Source organism: Eleutherodactylus coqui, chromosome 1 (assembly GCF_035609145.1).
Source record: "Eleutherodactylus coqui strain aEleCoq1 chromosome 1, aEleCoq1.hap1, whole genome shotgun sequence".
Lineage (NCBI taxonomy): Eukaryota > Metazoa > Chordata > Amphibia > Anura > Eleutherodactylidae > Eleutherodactylus > Eleutherodactylus coqui.
In genome coordinates, this window is record NC_089837.1 from 384,775,519 (window position 1) to 384,797,520 (window position 22,002).

The following is a 22,002-nucleotide window of genomic DNA, read 5'->3' on the forward strand; positions in this document are numbered from 1 at the left end:
CTGCCCCTCATCTGATTTTTCCTATTTTTGCCAAGTTTGCATATTGAAATCTTCAGATCGCCCAACTAATTTTAATCACTTGCCCCCTAAGCCAGTTTTACCCAATTTTTCAAAACCAGACATACTTCACTTTTTGCGGTAATAACTTTGGAATGCTGTTACCTAGACAAATGATTTTGAGATTGGTTTTTCATGATCCATTTTGCTTGGTATGTTATTTAGAAAAAAAAAATCCCAAAATTGAGAAAAATTTTGGGGGGAAAAAAATTGCAATTTTCAAAATGTGACAATTTCTGCTTATAAAACAGACTGTCATACAAACACAAAATAGTTAACATTTATTCACATATAGCAGCAGTTCTTCAAATTAAAAAGGCTATTCCAACACTAAATTTCATAGTCATCACATGCCTGGAAACCACACTGATTATTCTCCAGGCTAACGTGGTGGGGAATTAGGGGGATTCTCTGCGAGAAATTTAAAACCCTCCTTGCAGAGATAGATAAGGACTACCTGGACATTTATAGTCTATGGGCAGTCCTTAAGCGGTTAATATAAAATAAAGACAGCACAAGTAAACAGAAATACATTTTTAAATAGTCTTTCCGTTTATTGATGCAAAAAATCTATTCAAAACCCATATCGCCCATGTGAAAGTAATTACCACACTAAATCTAACAACTGGTTGCGGCAATCTTATCAGTAACAACTTCAGGCAAACATTTGCAATAACTTGCAATGAGTATTGTACAATCAGTGCGGAGGAACTTTGGCCCAGAACTGTTTTAAGTCAGATACACTGTAGGGATTTTAAGCATGAGCTGCCCACTTAAAAAAGGGACTAGATCATCTTTTTTTGCATTACATTGAAACATTTTCCATTTTTCTAATCTGTTTTTATTTCCTGATTGTAGATTTTTCGTATTCTGTTGTCTATACATGACTATAGAGGTTGCCATCTTGCCCAAGCTACATTTCACATCATTTAGAGCATTCAAGAGAGATGCTTTATAGCAGCTTCATGGGCCATTCACACAATGGACAGGAACGGAGGCATTGACTTGTCTAGGAGACTGCGCTAGGCATGTTATGTGACCCGTGCTGAGGACATTTTGCAGAAGGGGGACATTATTTTCAATGGGACAGGAAAACACGCGTGTGCAATGCAAAGTTTCCCATTGAAAACAATGGGAAACACTTGCCAAACCTACGGTGTGGCTCGAAGCCATGCCAGAGGATCGCTACTTTACCTGAAATGATGGGAGGTGTTTTAAAAGAAAAATGCCCCACATCCAAGTGTAAATCACACGCTGGCGAGTGCAATATCGGGCCAAGATATCGCACTCGCCCGTGTGGGAAGCCTTAGTAAGAGGACTGCCACAAAGCTTTCAATAAAAATCAGCAAGTGAGAGCCTTTGTGCTCTGTTGAAAAATGCAGGATTTTAGGTTTGTTTTTTGTTTTTTAACTACAGATCGTGATAGAAACTTTTAAAAATATTTAACACAAATGTTATTCATATAAACAGATCATTTTCTGATGACAGATTCCCTTTAGGATCTCACTAAAGCATCTCAATGGATTCAATCAGGACTTTGAATCTGGCTTTAACAGAGTCCTGCACTATTTTTGCTGTAAATTGGCCCCTGAAAAAGTCTACTCTTGTTGCTTCAGCTCAATGGCCTGCTCCAAAGCCAAACTGCTTTTGAGCTTTAAATTAGGAGCTGACAGGAAGACTTTTTTCAGGATTTTCCAACAGGAAGCAGAATTCATGGCTCCATCAATTATGTGAACGTCCTGCAGGAGCAATGCAGCCTGACACTAAGCAGCAAAGTGGACAAGATTTGCAAAAATCTCATCCACACGCCGCGGACAAGACATGCGGCGAATTCAAATCTGCGACATGTCAGTTGTATCGCAGTTTCCGCTATGGGCTCTCTTCTCTCTATAAGGAGAGAGATTTTCGCAGTGGAATACATGCAGACAAGCCACTTTAAACCTGCGTGGGTTTTGAAGCAGCCTTTCCGCTGTGGAAATCTTGCAAAATTTCTATGCGGTCCTGCTGTGGACATTCCGCAAGATTTATATCCCATGGGAACCCAGCCTTAACCCAAATGTCCGCAGGTAGATTTCGCACCTCTTACCGCCTATAGGGATGCATTAGCATCTGCATAGGAATTTAAAGCATGCGTGATTTTTTTTTCCCCCAACGAGCAGATCGCAGGCGTGGGAAGAGATCGCAGCATGCTCCATTTTCCTGCGGATCCCGCAGGGACGGCTTCCATTGAAGTCAATGGAAACCGTCCTATGCGCCACAACCACAGCTGTGGCTGTGACTGTGCTGCGGATCTGCAGGAAAGCAGGAGATTCAAAAACAAAAAAGAAAGCACTGCGCGTGCGTTAGGCACGTCAGCTGATGCTCCCGAACGCATTTGCATTGCTGAAGAAAGAAGATTCGGACAGCTCAGAGGAGACCCGCGCTCCTCTCTATGTCCGTGGGCACGCACAGGTACCACTGCGGGATTCAGCAGTGGAATCCACATGTGCAAGCGGACATGAGGCCTTAGGCTGGGTTCCCACACGGCGGATTCCCGATGCAAATCCCGTGGTTTGGCTGCAGCAAAAACCGCAAGATTTCCGCCGGGAGAACCACCGCGGAAAAACCCGAGGCGGCTTTGAAGCGGCCCGACCGCTCGCTCTTCCGCTGCGGCCGGCGCTCCCTTAGGGGAGAGCGCGGCCGCAGCGGAAAGAAAAAAAGAATGGACATGCTGTGGCCGGCAAATCCACGGCTGCGGTCGGCAAAGCCGCGCCGCAGCGGCGGTTTCTGCCGGATTAGCCACAGCGGATTTGCCGTTCCGTGTGGACGAGATTTCTGAGAAATCTCGTCCACATGGCTGGCTAATCCTGGGATTAGCGGCCGCATGCGGATTTGCCATGGCGAAATTCCGCACAGAATTTCCACGGCAAATCCGCTCCGTGTGAACCCAGCCTTAAGGTATTTAGTCTATGTTTGCACTAAGACAGTATTAGTAAATAAGTCTCTTGGAATTTACTTCTGTTGTCTTTATCTAATATTAAAGTATTTTAATGTTCTGAATATTCCAAATGTGACAAAGATGCAAAAACAGAAGTTGGTAAGGTGGCAAATATTGTTTCACAATACTGCCTGACCTTTTTAACAGAGTCCTATTGCTTCTTCCCAAAAAGAAAAGTAGGAACAAGTTAAACTTACACCCTAAAAGGCAGAAGAAAAAACACCATCAGTATCCCCAAGAAAAATAAAAAAAGATTTACTTACTTTTCTCAGCATGTCATTCTGCTCCACATTATGGATCTTCTCAGGGATAACTTCTCCCTTTAATGTGTACTCAAAGAACTTCCCACTAACATTGACCAAGAGTGTGGTGAAAGCCCTCTGTTCTGGAGAGCAGCTGATGGCTTTGTCATAGGTGCTGGAGGAAGGTGTGCCATATCTTAAAATCACCCCAACAATAAGACCTAAAAAGCAAAACAGAATTCTGTCAAAACATTACTTATCCCTGTAAATATGCAAAAAGAAACACGGAATACACAAAAATCGGAGCTTAAACATTAATTATTACAAGTAAAACAAAACTGGATTATGACTTGTGCTGGATTCACATGGCCGTGTTGGGAGTTGTTCCTATGGTGCATCTGGCGTCAGACGGTATACAGGCACCAATCTGTGTGCTGCCCGATCTGCAAGGACCTTCCTATTCAAGTCTGAGAATAGGACATGCAGAGATTCTTTCTACACAGACAATTGATCAGTGAAAAATAATTTAATAACTCGTGCGTATAGCCTCATAGGACATAATGGAACAATGAATACACGGACAGCACACAGGGCCAATTCATATGGCTGTAATTTTCGGCTAAGTGTCATTTAAAATTACCACACAGTTATTGTTTCAAAATCCTTGGGGACACCCCTAAATATACCCTTTAATAAGATAACTAAAAGCAAAGACAAAAAAAAAGAACCAGGGACAATGGACCATATAGTCTCAGATAAATTAGTTACTGAAAAAAAATACCCATGGGAGACCGCATTGATCAGACACAAAGAGCTATGGATTACCCACTGCTAATTGGTCAGTGTAGGGACAACCAAATGTTCAACCCCCAAGTAAAAACAGGGGAGAGACTGTTGGTCAATGTCCAGATCATAATTTAAAAATATTGTTCCTCAACCTAATAGAAATAAAGTAGGATAGCTGAAGCTTAATTCTTCTAGATAACCTCAAACTCTAGGTGCACCTTAAGGCCTAATGTCCACGGGCAGATCTAATTTGTAGAATGCACGCAGGGCACCCACGTGAACGTCCGTAATTCAAGACGCCCATAGGAAGACATGGGCGTCCGCACCTGAATTAAACCATGCGTTTTTGTTTTGCGGATCTTTGGGTCCGGAAAAGAAATTGCAGCACGCTCCATTTTAGTGCGGATTCCCTGCGGACGGCTTCCATTGAAAATCAATGGAAGCAGTCTGACCTGCAGCCCGTTCGCAGTTCGCACAGCGGACGGGCTGCTGATTCCGCGCTAAGACAGGAGTTTAAAAAAACAAAACTGTGCAAGTGTGCTGGCATGCCAGATGGCACTTCCGCACACATACGCATTACAGTAAAAAACACCCGGACAGGTGCGCAGGATCGCCAGCCACGGGCTGGGTCGGATTCCACTGCGGGCTCCCACATGCGAAATCCAACCCGCCCAAGGACACAAGGCCTTGGAATAAGTCAGTCACTCTAGATAATCTGAATATCAAAACTCAGCCTAAGGCCAGGCTCACACGGGTAGATTCCAATTGTGGAATCTGCTATCGGCGTCCTAACGAAGGATCTTCGGCACAATCCAAGCATTGAAAGGCATTTACTTTCGATTTTTCATTCATATTTGGATACAAATTGCGTATTCCGCAAGCAGAAGAAAAATTGCAGCATGCTCTACCAGTATTTTACCACAGACTCCGCGCAGACAGCCTCCTTTGACGTCAATGGAGTCCACAGCCCATACACAATGTTAACTGCAACAGTGTGGGAAATGCAAATTAAAAAAAAATAAAAAATAATAATTTAAAAAAATGACCACCAGCGAGATGCAATACAATTCAAACAGGGTCGCCAGCCGGGCTCACAGCTGAAATCCGCTGCAGGCCTCCTGTGTGAGTTCGGCCTAGGGGGCTCATGTTCATGGGGAAATTATATTTAGCAGATCCATGCTGGAGAAAAAAAAACTGCAAATCCGCATCACATAGGAATGCATTGACCATCTGTGGTGAATTAAATAGCCGCGGATGGTATTTTAAGAGATTTCTGTATTTCACGCAGCTGTTATCTGCATACAGTGAAGAGAGCCTCATTTACACACAAATGAAGCGAATAAGCTACTAATAGGCATTAATGCCCAATAGTAGTTTATGCAAAATGATCGCTCAAACTGTCATTCAAGCTATCTTTTGAACGAATTTTGAGCAATCATCTTTGCGTGTAAATGGGGCTTTAAAGGATGCAAACTGACAGATCTGTAGACACTGATTACCATCTCCACAGTCTCTGCCTCTCCTGCTGTTACAGCTTGTGGGTGCGTTTGTGTGTGCACATTACACACACAATAGTGGGTTTAATAGCCATTTTGTCAGAATGACTCATTTATGTCTGATCCTGGGTAGTCAGAGGGGTGGGCATTCGGATACTGCCTGCCTGCTGATTAGGCTAGAAACTGTGCAATGCAACATCGGAAGTCAGGGCAAGGAAGTGCAAAACCGTGAACTACTGTCAGTATGTTAAACTTGCTACAGACCCCTTCCTTAAAGTAGAACGCAAAAACAGAAAAATGGGTAAGATCACCTAAAAAACAGACATAACTGAGTCCAAACAGCAGCAAAGTGTGGCAGTGACTTGTGCAACCATCAGCCGATGGGCAAAGTGAAGCTGATGAACAGGCTGCTAGCAGACGCGGTCCGGCACTACCACCAGACAACTCTGCATCATTTACATACCACGGAGGAGAGGTTTGAACAATAACCACTAAGGTATATTTATTATGAGACCAACCAAAACGCACTATGCAGAATACAGCAATGCCCATATTGCAGCGCTCCACTTGGATTCCATTACAAAAGTCTGCTGACAAGTTCCCTTTAAGTAAGCCATGATTAACTGCAAGAAATAAAGAGCTGTGCCATTTCAGTAAACAAGAACAGTGGAGATGTTCAAGTTCGCACTTAAAATATATGGAAGAATAAATTATGCCAATCTTGAAAATAGCTAAAATCAGATAAAAATAAAAATCTGCTTTTCTCCATATATAATTTGATTCCATAATCAAATCCGCAGTCTTGAAACACGTTCCTGTACAAGTTTTTGCACACCTGGTTGTTCTTGTTTAGTCTTTATTACTGCTTTGACTGCAATACAAATATCAGATGCATATTCATTGCCAAGCCTTAAGGGAGGAACAGAACAGGATAATATTAGACACGCAGAACCAGAAGATGCAGTTTGGGAACAAGATTAATGGCACATGTCCTTTATCAGAATTTATATCAAAACATGGCCATTTCCAGATTTTAATTATTTTCTTTTATATAACATTACAAAAAAAAAAAAGCCTCGGAGCTCATTGCATTCTGTTATCGGGTTCCAGGCATAAACATACAGTCAGCTCATCGACTCCCACTAGAGACAAAACTGGCCATTTTTTCTTAAATTTCGATTCTTATAGTGTAAATATTGGTACATTTGACACGGCTCGTTTTCATAGTAAAAGGAAGTCTGCCACCTATTTTAGTGATACGAGCAGATTACAGTTAGTCTGCTCTCACACTAGCCGCTTTTTACTGAGGATTAGCGCAGCATGCCAAGCGCCATGCTAACAGCGGTACAACGCCGCCTTTGATCTCAATGGGGCCTCACAGACCAGTGCTTGAATGCGGCGTCTGTAATGCCACGATTCCCAGGCACTGTCTGTTCTATTTTGCAGCATTTTTGCGTTTACCACACCCCATTACAATGATGGGGTGTGTTAAAAAGCGCTGTCAAACGCCATACCATGTGTGCAAAAACACTGCTCGAAATCATGTTATAATGCCGTGGTTTAAATGAGCGGCGTTTAACAGAACATATGTGTGAGCTGCCTTACGTGTGTGTGCTCTTATGACAATTCCCTGTCTGGGATGACTTAGTGAATCCTGCACTGAGCAGGGGGTTGGAGCAGATGACCCTGGAGGTCCCTTCCAACTCTACCATTCTATGAAGCCATAGATAACTATCGGTTTCCAGCGATTAGGCACATACATCTCAGAAAAGCACACACACATTGCGATGGAACGCATGACGTCTGCAGTTGGTGGAGCTGGAGCGGTCAATAAGGACAAAAAAAGGGCATTTTTTTCAGGTGATGGGAAGGGAGCAAGCCCGGACCGCAGACAAGGGTGAACCGCCCATCAGACTGCCCAGAGATAATTTGTATATGGCACGTGACACTATTGAGGAGGGATATCTCAGGAATGGTAGCCCACTGGAAACAGATTTATCTATGGATTCATCATAAGAGCACACGTAACTGTGTAAACTTAGGCGACAGACTTCGTTTGAGGAACAACAAACAGAAAAGCTTTGGTATTCCGGAAATAACCTATTCTATCAAGTCACGTCCCAGACAGGTTCTAATATGAAGAACAGAAGTTTAAAAACCCCCATGTGTGTTTTTGAACCATTGTGGTATTTAGCCAAATAGAGGAAATCAGGCCGGTCTCACAAGACCAGATTTGAATTGTGGCTACCGCAATCTCCCAAGAGCATTGAAAAGGTATGTAGTTTCGAAGTTTCTCTCACAAGAAATTGCGTCTTCTATGAGCGAAAGAAAAATTGCAGCATGCTCTATTCTACACCGAAGGGCTCCATTGATCTCTATGTATGCGTGTGATCCACATGATTAAGCTCTACGTATGCGTGCAATACAAGTGAATCTGCGCCCATACATTGTGTATGGGCTCAGATTTGCTCGCTGTTGTAAGATTTCTCGGTCTCTCAGTCTTCCAATGGATCTCAACAGTCTACTGACCTATGACATTCCCTGTCTGCAAGCTTTCTTCCATGCGGACAATACGCTGTCCATACACTTACATCCACACAGAAAACTGCACACATACGGGGCAATGCACAATTCCTTTTTGTGATCGATCACAGATCTTCCGCTGTGGATATCCGCACGCAGCATCTGACCTGTTTGTGCGAGTCCAGCCTAACTGTAGGGATGAACAGGGCAAAAAAAAATAGTGAAAGGCCTCATGTCCACGGGGAAAATCAGGCCTGCCGCGGATTCTCCATGCAGAATCCCGCAGCGGGTCCCTCCTTTCCCGCGGACATGAGGCCTAAAAAGAATTACTCACCTGTCCGGACGCCACGGATCTGCCCTCAATCGCGGCCGGATCTTCTTTCTTCCGCCCAGCGGATGTGCTCGGCGCATGCACTCCATTTTTTTTTTGAAACTCTTGCTCTCCCGCGCCGGGTTTGCCACGGATCCGGACGGCTTCCATAGGCTTCAATAGAAGCCTGCGGGAGCCCTCCCCATGGGAGACCCGAACGAAAGTGGAGCATGCTGCGGGTGTTTTCCCGCACACGCAATTCGCACCTCAGGGGAAAATGACATCCACAGGTATTTAACTACCTGCGGGTGTCCAATGCATCCCTATAGGGCGCGGATCACGCGTGCGGGAGAAACACTGCGGATTTTAAATGTTATTTTGCCGTGGACATAAGGCCAAATACTATCAGAGTAGCATCAACCTGTTGCTACCTATGGTAACTGATTAGAGATGAGCGAGCACGCTCGGTAAGGTCAGTTACTCGAGCGAGCCTCGCTCATCTCAAATAACTGCCTTCTCCTCCGAGCATGCTTGGGGGGGGGGGGGAGCAGGAGTGAGAGCTCTCTCTTCCGCTCCCGCTACCTCCCGCCGCCCCCCTGAGCACGCTCGCTCATCTCTATAAATGATCTTTCATAGTGATTGTAAGAAAGAGGAGGAACAACCACAGCGGGGAGTTTGGGACATTGTAAAGTGCCTAGTTTGATATGGGTATTAGGCACGGTGACACAGATTCTCCTTAGATTCTAGAGATGTAAAGATCTACCTGGGGCAGCTTTATGAAAAGGTCTAAAAGAAAACTATCTTAGTTGTCCTTAACAACCAGTCAGAGCTCAACTATCATTTTACCAGAGCAGACTACAGAATGAAAGCAAGGGGCAACCAAGACCGTTTCAAAAATCTTCCACTTTAGGTTTGTGATTTGCAGATTCCTTGAATTCCACTTGCATCCAGTTTCAGTATAGTTAGTCTTCCCTGGATTTTCTGTACAGGACGATATTGTGATCTACTACCCTAGTAAGTGATGTGGATATAGAGGAGTATATTGTAGTGGGCTTTTGGCTCTGAAGCTTCGTAGTGCCTTACGCATAGGTAAAGTAAGGGAGGAATTTAGAGGCAAGATGGTCACACATTGTGGTGGCCTTCTAGTTTAACATTTTTAACGTTTGACACCATTTTAAGTGTTTTTAATTGGCATTGGAAATTGGTTAAAGGGGTTGTCCCGCGCCGAAACGGATTTTTTTTTTTTGCATAGGCCCCCCGTTCAGCGCAGGACAAACCCAAAGGATGTGCTGAAATTAAAAAAAGAAAAATTTTACTTACCCGAATTCCCTCTCCGCAACTTCTTCTTTTCCTCCAAGATGGCCGCCGGGATCTTTACCCACGATGCACCGTGGGCTCTGTGCGGTCCATTGCCGATTCCAGCCTCCTGATTGGCTGGAATCGGCACATGTGATGGGGCGGAGCAACGCGATGACGTGTAGAAGGGGGCGGAGCCAGAACGCCGCTCGTGCCCGGACCGACCAGAAGGGAGAAGACCCTTCTGTGCAAGCGCGTCTAATCGAGCGATTAGACGCTGAAATTAGACGGCACCATGGAGACGGGGACGTCAGTGCAGGGAAAGTGAGTATATAACTTCTGTATGGCACATATTTCATGCATGATGTATATTACAAAGTACATGTATATGGCCATACAGAAGTGTTTAACTTAACTTGTCATCGCGGGACAACCCCTTTTAAGTATTTTTATTGGCTTTATTATCACCGCTGTGCTGTAATTTGTGATGCACACTTTTCTCTCTAATGGCTTGCAATTTAGGACTCCTGAACAAAACTGTAGGGTATAAAAAAATGTAACAATCAGGATGTTAAAATTGCACTTGTGAAATTATTTTTGATATTATGTATCCATATCTCATAAATATACTGTAGGTATATGTTCCATATGCAATCTAGAAGTATTTCAAGCCTCAAAACAAGTGCTCCTTGCCAGCATTTATTACATTTTTAGTGTCAGGTGACCGCTATGGGTAGGAGGGGGGAATATGGAGCATGCTGCGATTCCTTCCCCTGGTGCAGGTCTCCCACGTGGATTTTATAATTAAAATCCACGCATGGACATTGGGCCTTAATAAGCCTCTTGTAGCAATCTAACTGACTCAAAACAAGTAGTTTTTTAAAAAACTTTTGACCAAGTTTTGATCAATGAGAGTGCCGCTGCAGAGACCCCCAATAATTGCTAGAACAAGGAGGCTGCAGCGCTCGCCCGATGAATTGACTCTCCTTGGAACAGCAAGTCCTGTTCATAGACTTTAGTTTGTTAAGCCAAAAAGGTTTGCCTATACAAGTCGATAAAGCAACTTTTTTACATGTGGCCATTTTCAAGTTTTTCGGCTTTATTTTATCTCTTAAAAATACACTGGCACAGAAAGTGCTGTATATCGTGTGACATCGTATCTTTAACCCACATCTCAAATTTGATAATTCTACAGCTATGAGTAACATCTGCTCTTTTCCTGTTTTCACAAGTCCTACGAGAAATAGTGTGGAATAAAATGGCAATCAGATAAAAATGCTAACACTTAGCTTAACCACATGATATAAAATATTCACGTCTTTATCAAGAGTCCCTGAAAAGTTCCAAGCTAGCTGTAGGTCATGATCAATGACAAGGCAATTTAATTCACTCACAGTACACCCACTTCAGTGCACAAACATTTTAGTTTACTCTTAAAAAGGGACCAATGATATCTTTTGCTTTCTACGTATACAGCGCATTTGAAATCCAAACCAGATTGTGTCATGCAGGGCACACATTGCTACTAGGTACATAGTGCATCTTGTTGCCACCAGGAACTCCTGGTGGAGTCAAGATTGACTGGGGGGGGGGGGTCACGCCCCCTCAACCTGATTGGCTGCAGATCTTTTTTGCCTCCAGGTCCTTGAAGGCCACTAATGTAATGCTTGAGGACGAAGTGCTTTAGTAGAGGACGGGGCCCTGCACCGGAAGTGGCCACGATTGCCCCTGTTGAAACACCCATTCCCCGGCGGAGGAGCAGAAGGCAGCACCCTGCTGAGTATTGCAGTGGTGAGCGGCTTCTCCAAATAGTCACTGAAAAGGCTGTGTTGTGGAGGCATGTTTGCTGGCAGCGGCGCACATTCAGCTGCATTTCCCCCCCCCCCCCCCCTCCCCCAGGTATGTCTGACATTCCGCAGGGCATTAGGGAGAACACACCGCTGGGCCGTCCGTTAGTCACACAGCCCATGTACTTACAACAGCAGCAGCGCCATACAGTGCATGTGTCCCCAGCACTCTGCATCAGGAAGCATACAGCCACGGGGAACACTATCTTACTGCGTTCGGCAGCATACAGCAGCAGGTGGTGAGCTGCCAGCCCACATCACGGACCCAACTGCGCCGGGGGAATGCTCAGTACAGCCTGCAGACGCCTCCTGGTGCACGAGGACGACAGCTGGGAGCCCACAGCGCCAGGACAGGCCCACAGGGCTGTAGCTGTCCAGGTGTGTTCATTGAAATTCCACATCCTGCGCCTCACGTTCAGCGACTTTAGGACCTGCAATGACCTTTGTGCCTTCACCGTATCGGGAGCTAGGGGTGTGGGAGGGGTGTGAGAGGGGCGTTCCCCCTGTCAAACCCCTAGCTTCCGGTGGTGTCAAGGTACACTAATACCCATAGCGCCCATATAATAAAGCCATGGAGGATACAATGCGAGACTATGCTTTTTAGCATTAACAATTTAAGATTCCATACAAATAGGCCCCCTGCACACGCGGCGGGATTTTCCGCAGAATTTCCGCCTGTGGCCGCTGCCATAGTATTGCATTAAAAAACGCATTCCTAGGCAGACGGCCGCGATTTGTCCGCATGAAAATACATGCGGAAAACAAATCGCGGCATGTTCTATTTCTGTGCGGGTCTCACAGAGGCCTGCACAGAAATGTCAGTGGTGACGGGGCGGCTCTTCTCCGCGCATGTGCCAGCTAACCGGCAACTGGGACACAGCGCAGAGAGGAGACGCCTGGAGTGGGTGAGCCGCAGAGCTGTACAGGGGCACGTGTCTGCATCCCACTGCAAGAATTCTCGCAGTGGGATCTGATCCGGCCATCTGCAGGCGGCCATAAAAAATATGTTCAGATATTGCCAATTTCTAAACAATCCACCCAGAATCTAATGTCTATAGTGATAGCTTGATTGACGGCAGATATCCTCTATTAAAAGAAAGAAAAATTAGAGGAGTTGGATTTTTGACTTCTCATATAGCAGCGCAGTCAACAGATATCTTCTAACTGCAGGCAGCTGTAGATGGCTAGATAGGCTTCCATACCACAACTGTTCAGCACTATCAGAAGCTGCTGTCTGGCTATGCATCACATTGCTGCAAGTCAGAACAGCAAAAGGACGCTCTACTAAGTGCTATGGTCTTATGTCCACGGTAAAAAGAGGATTTAAAATCCGCAACGTTTTTCCGGCACGCAGAACCACGTCCCATAGGGATGCATTGGACACCTTCAGGTAGTTAAATACCTGCGGATGTCATTTTCCCCTTGTGGCGCGGATTGCGTGTGCGGGGGGAAAAAAACGCGGCATAATTTTGACTAATACTGTATGTGAAAATTTCTCCTTTTGACATACATCAGGTAGATTTTATTAGGAGAGTTTTTGTCTGTATTGGAAAAAAAAGCAATGTTGCATAACTTTAGCAGAAACCTTCAAGTCAACAGGAAACCACAAAAAAGCATGGCTTACAAACCAAAATGTACAAGAATTCTGCCTTTATACCAAAAGCGGACATACATTATATTGTGGGGCAAGTTTATGAATTCACACCAAATTTTCTGATGCTAAAAAAGTCACATTTTTGCAATTATCTGGCATTTGTGTGCCCCGCAATTTTCCAAAAGTTGATAGGACTTAGTAAAACTAGAGGGACGGAGCCTCCAGTGGTCCATATTTATACTTATATAACTTATGCCAGCAGCTAATGTAAATTATAGTCAATAGGTAATTTGGATATTAAATATGTAAGTCAAACTTTAGGCCGTCTTCACATGGCTGAGGGCAAGATGCCTCCAAGGTTCTTGGGCGTAACTCGCATTGCATGTTTGTGGACATGAGCCCTTAGGGTTCATGCCCATGGACGGATTTCTGCCGCATTTCACGCGGCAGAAATCCACAGCGTTATCCCGCAGCCATTAGGTTCTATTGAACCTAACAGCTTTCTGCCTTTCAATATCCACGCTACGGAATTCTACCACATGAAAGAAAATCGCAGCACGTTCTAATTGCCGCGGAAAAACGTGCAGCCGTCTTCCATTGTAGTCAATGGAAGCGGTCCATCACACGATACCTTCGCTTTGAGCACAGCGAAAGTATTGCGTGATCACACGTCACCGCCACTGCACGTGCTGGATCTGGAGAGGCGAGTATGAGGTCTTTGGGAGGTGGGGGGGGGGGGGGGGGGCTGTCAGACTTCGCTGCGATATTCCCCTGGCGGAGTCCGACACGGGCAGGAGGCCTTAGGCCACCTGCTGACGGTTGGGTTGGATCCCGCTGCGACCGACCCGAGGCTCTGCAGGGACCAGTGCGGCGCTCACCTCTCCTGCGGCTCTGGCTCTTTGATGTGCCAGCTGCCGGCCAGCCGGTGCATGTGCACAGCGGATCCAGGGCGCCGGGAGAGACATTTCTGTACGGGACCCTGCTAGACTCGCACAGAAATAGAACATGCCGCAATTTGTTTTCCCCGTGTATTTTCACGCAGACAAATCGCGGCCGTCTGCATAGGATTGCGTTCGGCAATGCAATCCTATGCAGGCATCCGGGGCGAAAAATTCTGCGAGAAATCCCACCGCAGAATTTCCGCCTGTGTGCAGGGGGCCTTAGGGACTCGACCTGAGCGCCTGCAGGGACCAGCGAGTACTCATCCGCAGCTCCGGCTGTTTGATGTGCTGGCTTGCCAGCTCATGCACAGACCGGAGCCGGCGGCGGGTGAGTGACATTTCTGTGCGGGGCTCGCAGAGCCCCGCACAGAAATAGAGCATGCCGTGATTTGTTTGCTGCGCGAGATTTCGCGTGGCCAAACCGCGGCCGTCTGCATAGAATTGCGTTTGTTAACGCAATCCTATGCAGGCTTCCAGCGGCGGAAATTCCACGAGAAATACCGCCGCGGAATCTCCGCCTGTGTGCAGGCGGCCTTAGGCAGTGAAACCAAACTAAATGTTACTGTAAAGATAATTTGGTCTAAACATTTTTCCATTCTACAATTAACACACATTGCAACACCTAAACTTACAATACCTACAAGGGATGTTTAACCTAAAACACTAGGTCACATAGCACGAATATGCTGCTGACATACCTGTCTGAGCTTGTAAGGCCACTCTCACACATGCGCTTTTTTTCCTTAACTGCGACTGGTTTCCGCTCGTGTGCATGAAAAGTCATTTTCCCATTGTATGCTATGGACAGACATTGCTGCGGAATCCGTGGGCAGACACTGTACAGAAAAACGATCCAGACAAGGTACGCACAGTCCTCAGCTGCAGCCGCACTCCAATTGATGTCAATGGGGCCTTGCAAATCTGCGTTAGAAAACGACACATTTTTCGAGTGCCAGCTGCTCTACTTTGCCACGTGTTCACACTTAACGCATCTCATCACCCATCTCAATGATGGGGTGCGTTAAAAAGCGCTGTCAAATGCGTTTTGCCGACATCGTGCAAGAGAGTGGCCTAAGGTATATGTCCACGGGCGGGTCAGAATCTGCATGCAGGTGCCCACAGCAGAATCTGACCCCGCCTGCGGCTGAGGACCGTGCGTACCCTGTCTGGGTCTTTTTTCTGTACCGTGTCTGCCCACGGATTCCGCAGCAATGTCCGTCAATAGCATACAATGGGAAAGTGACTTTTCATGCACACGAGCGGAAACCAGTCGCGGTTTCAACTCGCGGATGATAAATCGCGACATGCTATCTTAGAGCATTTTTTGCGCGGACAGCTTCCATTGAAGTCAATGAAAGCCGTCCGATCCGCAGCCCTTACGCAATCATTGCGGAAAGGCGGCGGAATCTGCGTCATCGCCTAGTGACGGTGCGAGGGAACTCTGTACTGTGCCGACAGCCCATCCGCTGTACTGAAGAAAGGACAGGCAAGAAGGCTCACCAGCAGCAGGTGGATTCCGTGCGGGATTCCCAACGAGGAATCTGTGCATGCCTGTGTGTATGAGCCCTAATGAGGGGATAATCAGGAGGTGACTCAGCACATCGTATTTCAATATAGATACTGCAATAAGTACATTTCAATGAGGGCACTTTTTTTAACGAACTAAAATGTTTTAGGACTCGTTCGCACCAACAGTACGCATCCGTTGTCTGTTCCGTTTTCATTAAGGAATAAAACTAAAAGGGATTTCCAAAATTCAACTGAACCTCATTCAGTACATGGAGCTGTCCTGCCTACTTACAAGGTGTTGTCTCAGAACAATGTCTGTAAATACACACTGATCAACTACATTAAAGGGGTTGTCCCGCGGCAGCAAGTGGGTCTATACACTTCTGTATGGCCATAATAATGCACTTTGTAATGTACATTGTGCATTAATTATGAGCCATACAGAAGTTATAAAAAGTTTTATACTTACCTGCTCCGTTGCTAGCGTCCTCGTCTCCATGGTGCCGACTAATTTTCGGCCTCCGATGGCCAAATTAGCCGCGCTTGCGCAGTCCAGGTCTTCTCCTGTTCTCTATGGGGCTCCGTGTAGCTCCGTGTAGCTCCGCCCCGTCACGTGCCGATTCCAGCCAATCAGGAGGCTGGAATCGGCAATGGACCGCACAGAAGAGCTGCGGTCCACGGAGGTAGAGGATCCCGGCGGCCATCTTCACCGGTAAGTATTGAAGTCACCGGAGCGCGGGGATTAAGGTAAGCGCTCCGGTAAGCTTTCCTTAGGTCCCTGCATCGGGGTTGTCTCGCGCCGAACGGGGGGGGGGGGGGGGGGTTGAAAAAAAAAAAAAAACCCGTTTCGGCGCGGGACAACCCCTTTAACTCTTTCCATTCCAATTTCCCGCACACTCCGCAGCTCTTATTTATTTTGGGTTTTGGGTGGGAAAGCGCATTGTGGATTCCCTGGATAAGGTCCGTTTCACACGGGCTACAAAATCTTGCTACAAAACGCATGTCTGTGAAGCCCATGGTTTCCAATGGGTTCTTTCAGGCTACAAAACACCTCATGTGAAAGAACCCGTTTGAAACCCTGGGCTTCACATACATGCGTTTTGTAGCGATGATTTTGTAGCCCGTGTAAAAGAGGCCTTAAGGCCAGGCTCACATTAATGGGTCAGATTCTGCAAGTGGATTTCTGCAGCGGAAGACCTGCCATAAGTCGCAGAAAGTAATTGTGAATACCCATGGATGTGATCGTTTTTCAGCACGGATGTACAAGCATGCGTGGTGTATCATTCACGCGGAAGATCCATCTCTCTCCTCTTCAGCCGGCATGTCTCTCTGGCTGGTCTATGTATTTTCCTATCAGGTTGCAAGCATTTCCGACGCTCATAAGCAATTTTGCATATGGGCTGCGCAACACTCGCATCCATAGACATCTATTGAGGCCGGCCATGTGGAATCCGTGCTAAAATAGAGCATGCTGCAATTTTTCATCCACTTGTGGAACACACAATTCGTCCTTGCAATTATGAAGGAAAATTCGAAAATACATGCCTTTCAATGCATGTATTTAAAATCCATTCACGTGAGAACCCCCCCCAATTTCCTTCAAATTAAACATGGAGTTACTATGTATACTACATATATATTGTAGGCAATTGTTCTCAGCAAGAGACACCAAATAATCTTGTAGATATGATACATTTTATTGGCCAACAAAAAATACATGTTATACCAAACTTCCAAAAAAAAAAAAAAAAAGAAATGCACTTAAAACAAGATTGCAAATTAAGTGTCTGCTACCAGTCTCTGCCGCCCTTTTGCTGTGACGAGCAGAATCGGGCATCACTCTGCTCCTATATGAATGCACTTTTTTCTTCCAGTTTCTATCAGAACTGCACTAGTTGACCCTGTTCAGCACTCTCAGCCCAGCTGCAGCTTAATTGGTAATTACCCCTCTATTTAGCTGAGCTGGGAACCCACCATCTTTGCCTCAGGATTGTTGTGTGTTTGTTTCAGACACCCAGCACATCTAACCTGTCTCAGGACTTTTCTGTCCTTTTGATTCTGTATTTATATATTTTTATTCTGTATGTTCTTTGCCTTGCGCTTTAGCCTGTGTGCATTTGTCCATTTCCTTCCAGTCTGAGGTAAGTTAGTCCTATTCTGTGTTGTGTGTGTCCATGTTCAGTACATGTGAGCAGATCTTGCAGCTTCTTACATAAGGCTGGCTGTCCAATGGGCAAGGTGCTATTGTGAGATCAGCGGCGATAAATCACATGCAGAGCTCGCATACATGCTTTCTATAGGATAACTATGGAAAGTGCAGCCTACTACACATGAGCAGAAAATCATATGCGCAATTTTTCCTCAGAAGAAAGAATCAGTTTTCCATAGAATGCTATGGGCGGCATTTGCTGCAGAACCCGGAGATGGACACCCACTCTGGACTTCACAAGGCAAATTCGCCCGTGTGCAGGCGCCATAACTTGGTGCTATTTTCATATGAAAAACGCCCATTCAAGTCAATGGGTGTGTTAAAAAATTGAATTTGCATAATGTGAGTGCATTTTGTTTTTAACACACTAAAAATTAGGAGAACCAGAATGTGTAGAGCCTGTGTAATCATGCCTTTCTGACCTCCAGGCCATTGTGTGACTCCCTTAAAAATGCTACATAGTGGCAAAGTGCAATTCACAATATGCTCCACTTCTGGATAAGGGTACAAGTCTGCAGACATGAGTCTGCAGAAATGCAGCGTTTATCACGGTTTCAGCAGCGATATCATGCATTTTTGCCAATGTCTTGGCTGCGTTTTTAGCACAGATGAAAATTCCGCCAAGGATGCTGGAGGAAAAAAAAAATCCTCCCCTAGCTGGCGCTGTCCGGGTGCCTGACGCTAATCCCCGAAGCTCACGGCGCTTGTCATCACCGACGGAGGATCTTTTGCTAGTGACGGGGTTTAAAGACCTGCCTCCAAGCAAGAGAGTGCGAAGATTGTCTGAGCCTGCTGAGTATCAGGTGGCTCAGCCAATCACAGCCAGCGCAGGATGCACCAATCACAGCCATTCATTGTGCTAAACTCTGTGCAAAAACTCCCGTGTGAGGGAGTATTAATGCAAAACTGCACTCTGGGGTTTTGCGTAATGACTTTATGCTATTACAAGTCATAATTACTGTATGTTAACCTCTGGTGCACTGCACCCACCATAGTTGTGGCCAAAGGTTTTGAGACAGACACAAATTTTGGCTTTCACAAAGTTTACGGCTTCAGTTTTAATAGTGGTAATCTGCATTATCTCTAGATTGTTATGGAGCGCGAGCGAGTGAATTGAAATAAATTGCGAAGTCATTCCTTTCAATAAATATTAACTTAACCCCTTAATGACGAAGCCGGTAATGACCAACTAATTTTTCAGTTTTTTTGTTTTTTTTTCTCTCCATTGAATTTTTTAGGCCACTCACACAAGTGTTTTTTACTGCATATTACGCAGCACTAAAGTTTAATAAGGCTTCTCACACTAGCGTTTTTGCACAGTGTATTTTACGCATGCGAAAATCGCATGCAGTGCATCCTATTTTCAGCATTCACTTTCCCCATCAACTGAGCTCTATGAGGGCTTGTTTTTTGCAGGATGAACTCTTGTCTTCATTCATCCAATTTTTTGGAAAATATAAAAATTGTGATTGCTTTCTATGGTATTATTGCATTTTGACGCCACCAGGAACTCCTGGTGGAGACAAGACTGACAGGGGGTGGCGCCCCCTCTACCTCACTGGCTGTAGACAAGGCTACCCTGCAGGTCCTGGCAGGCCACTATTTTTCAGCTGGCCTGGCTGCAGCTCTAAGTATCCGTGTCCCTTATGTCCCTTCAGTCGCCCTTTCTCCTGTGGCCCTGATGTAGCAGTATGCCTCATCCCTTGTCCCTACCCCTCTTCCTTTGCTGCCTGCAATGGGGCCAGTCTCCCCACCCCATTCCCCCCACTTTGCAGTAGCAGAGTGTCGGCCATGATGTGCCGCCCCCTTCTTCGCCTGAGCGTTTACTTAGTCCAGGACTCAGGGAGGTGCGGAGCGTTGTTGCAGCTGTGGACGCTGTCGGCCGCCGCCGCAGGCAAGTTTCCTGTGGCAACGCACAGAAGTTTGGGGCAGCTAGGAGGATGGGTCCGGCACATAGATTGTCACAGCTATACATGCTGCATAGAGTATACCGTACGCCGGCTTTTCTTTATAATATCAGAGTGAGAGACCATCCCTTTTGTGTGCCATGTAAGACTCAATCAGCAGGCCTAATACATACAAGTATGTTATGGAAATCCCCAAAGCAGAATAGACACTGGGTAGAAGTACGTTCATTAATAGAAAATGTATATAAGGTTCTCTAGATCATACACCCTTTGTCTGTGTCCCTGGGTATGTAGACAATTTACCAATAACTAGATATGAGAAAATAGCAGTGGCAAGATTACTTTATGTTGCAAGGAAACAGATAGCCCAACATTGGCTAGATGAAGCATCCCCACAGTGGCAAAATTTAAAAATAAGATCAGGTGGTTGCTGCCCTGGAAAAGGGTGGGGGGAGTATACATTAAATTTAACACTGAGCACCAATAGGACAAGATTTGGATGAAGTGGATGTTAACATTTGAACTGACACCTCTGAACCACTTGAATATTAGTGATGAAAGTAACAGACACGCGGACTTTAGAGAATCCTAGAATCCTAAACTGGTAGAGTTGGAAGGGACCTCCAGGGTCATCGGGGCCAACCCCCTGCTCAGTGCAGGATTCACTAAATCATCCCAGACAGATGTCTGTCCAGCCTTTGTTTGAAGACTTCCACTGAAGGGGAACTCACCACCTCTCATGGTAACCTGTTCCACTCATTGATCACTCTGTCAGAAAGTGTTTTCTAATATCTAATTTGTGTCTCCTCCCTTTCAGTTTCATCCCATTGCTTCTAGTCTTTCCTTGTGCAAATGAGAATAGGGCTGCACCCTCTGCACGGTGGCGGCCCTTCAGATATTTGTAGACGGCTATTAAGTCTCCTCTCAGCCTTCTTTTTTCTAAGCTAAACATTCCCAGATCCTTGAACCGTTCCTCATAGGACATGATTTGCAGACCGCTCACCATCTTGGTAACTCTTCTCTGAACTTGCTGCAGTTTGTCTATGTCTTTTTTTCAGTGGAGTGCCCGGAACTGGACACAGTATTCCAGATGAGGTCTGACTAAGGCCCCCTTGTCCACAGCAGTGACTGAATATTGGTAGCGATATTCTGCCGCGGAGGAGGAGGGTGGCGAGCTGTCAGATCTCTGTGGTGAGCCTATCTGACAGATAGGCTCACCATGGATAATCGCAGCATGCTGTGATTTGAATCCTGTGAGCGGAGAATCGCTAGGATTCTCCGCTCATGAACGTCACGGCTGCGCTTTCCATAGCACCACTATGGAAAGCATTCACTGCATTACCCGCGGCCGGATAACGCAATGAACTATCGCAATTGATATTGCATATGGGCCGTGTGTACCTGCGTCATCACCTAGAGACTGTGTACTGGTGTATTGTGCTTGAGAGCGTGTGTAAGATACACTGTCATGCACAGTACAATTTTGCTGCCATTCGTGGAAGTATGCCGGATCATTGCCGGCTACACAGCTGTAAAACGCTTAAGGGCAGTGTGATTCTTTTAAGTGTTTGTATACCACACGCTCATTTTGCCCATTAGTAGGCTAGATTTGCGTGTGGGTACAAACAAAAAAAGATACCGATTTTGATGCGATTTTTAGAGATCGAATTCACGCTGAAAATTCCACCGTGTAAACATACCCTTATCGTTGAGATTCTCACTAGATTGTTTATTCAGATTTCTGCATTTTCAGATGGCAACTGTGATCGCACTTCTGGTATATTTTGGAGGGATACATCAGATATTTATTAATGTATACCAAGGTATAGTCATACAGTGGCATATGTCTGCAATTAGTCACAATACTAAGAAAAAAAAAACTGTGCCAAACAGTATACGTTATTTTGTGGTAGTCCACTGTATAGGAAAACACTATGTATATGCAGTCAACATAGACTGACATGGCACCGTGTGGTTGTGCTCTTCATCCTTTAGCATAGTGGTTCCTCCCACATTCATTGGCTTTATACATTGCTATTCCAAAGATCCATCAGTATCCATGGTTGGCACATTAGGCATGCAATACTGCCCAATACTGAAGCAGGCACAGTTCTCACCACTCAAGGCAGCAACCAAAGACCGGGATGGAAAATTATTACAACAAGAAAATGAAGTCAAGCGTAGGTGGCGAGAATATACAGCAGAGCTGTATACAGGCAATCAGACAACCCACTGGATCACGTACATCAAGTAGAACAAGAATACAGGCGTTCTGTAGGAAGAAGTCATATGGGCCCTGAAACAACTA

General features: G+C 45.6%; 1 protein-coding gene across 4 annotated transcripts in view; it reads right to left on the reverse strand.

Annotated features, from left to right (window-relative positions):
• The window catches only part of SLC9A7 (solute carrier family 9 member A7), an 88,424-nt gene that overhangs the window by 61,478 nt on the left and 4,944 nt on the right, over window positions 1-22,002 (reverse strand). For all 4 annotated transcript variants that reach the window (XM_066579444.1, XM_066579452.1, XM_066579428.1 and 1 more), the window contains exon 2: window positions 3,298-3,497. In XM_066579444.1, the coding sequence (XP_066435541.1) occupies window positions 3,298-3,497 (200 nt within the window). The remainder of the gene's footprint in view (window positions 1-3,297; window positions 3,498-22,002) is intronic.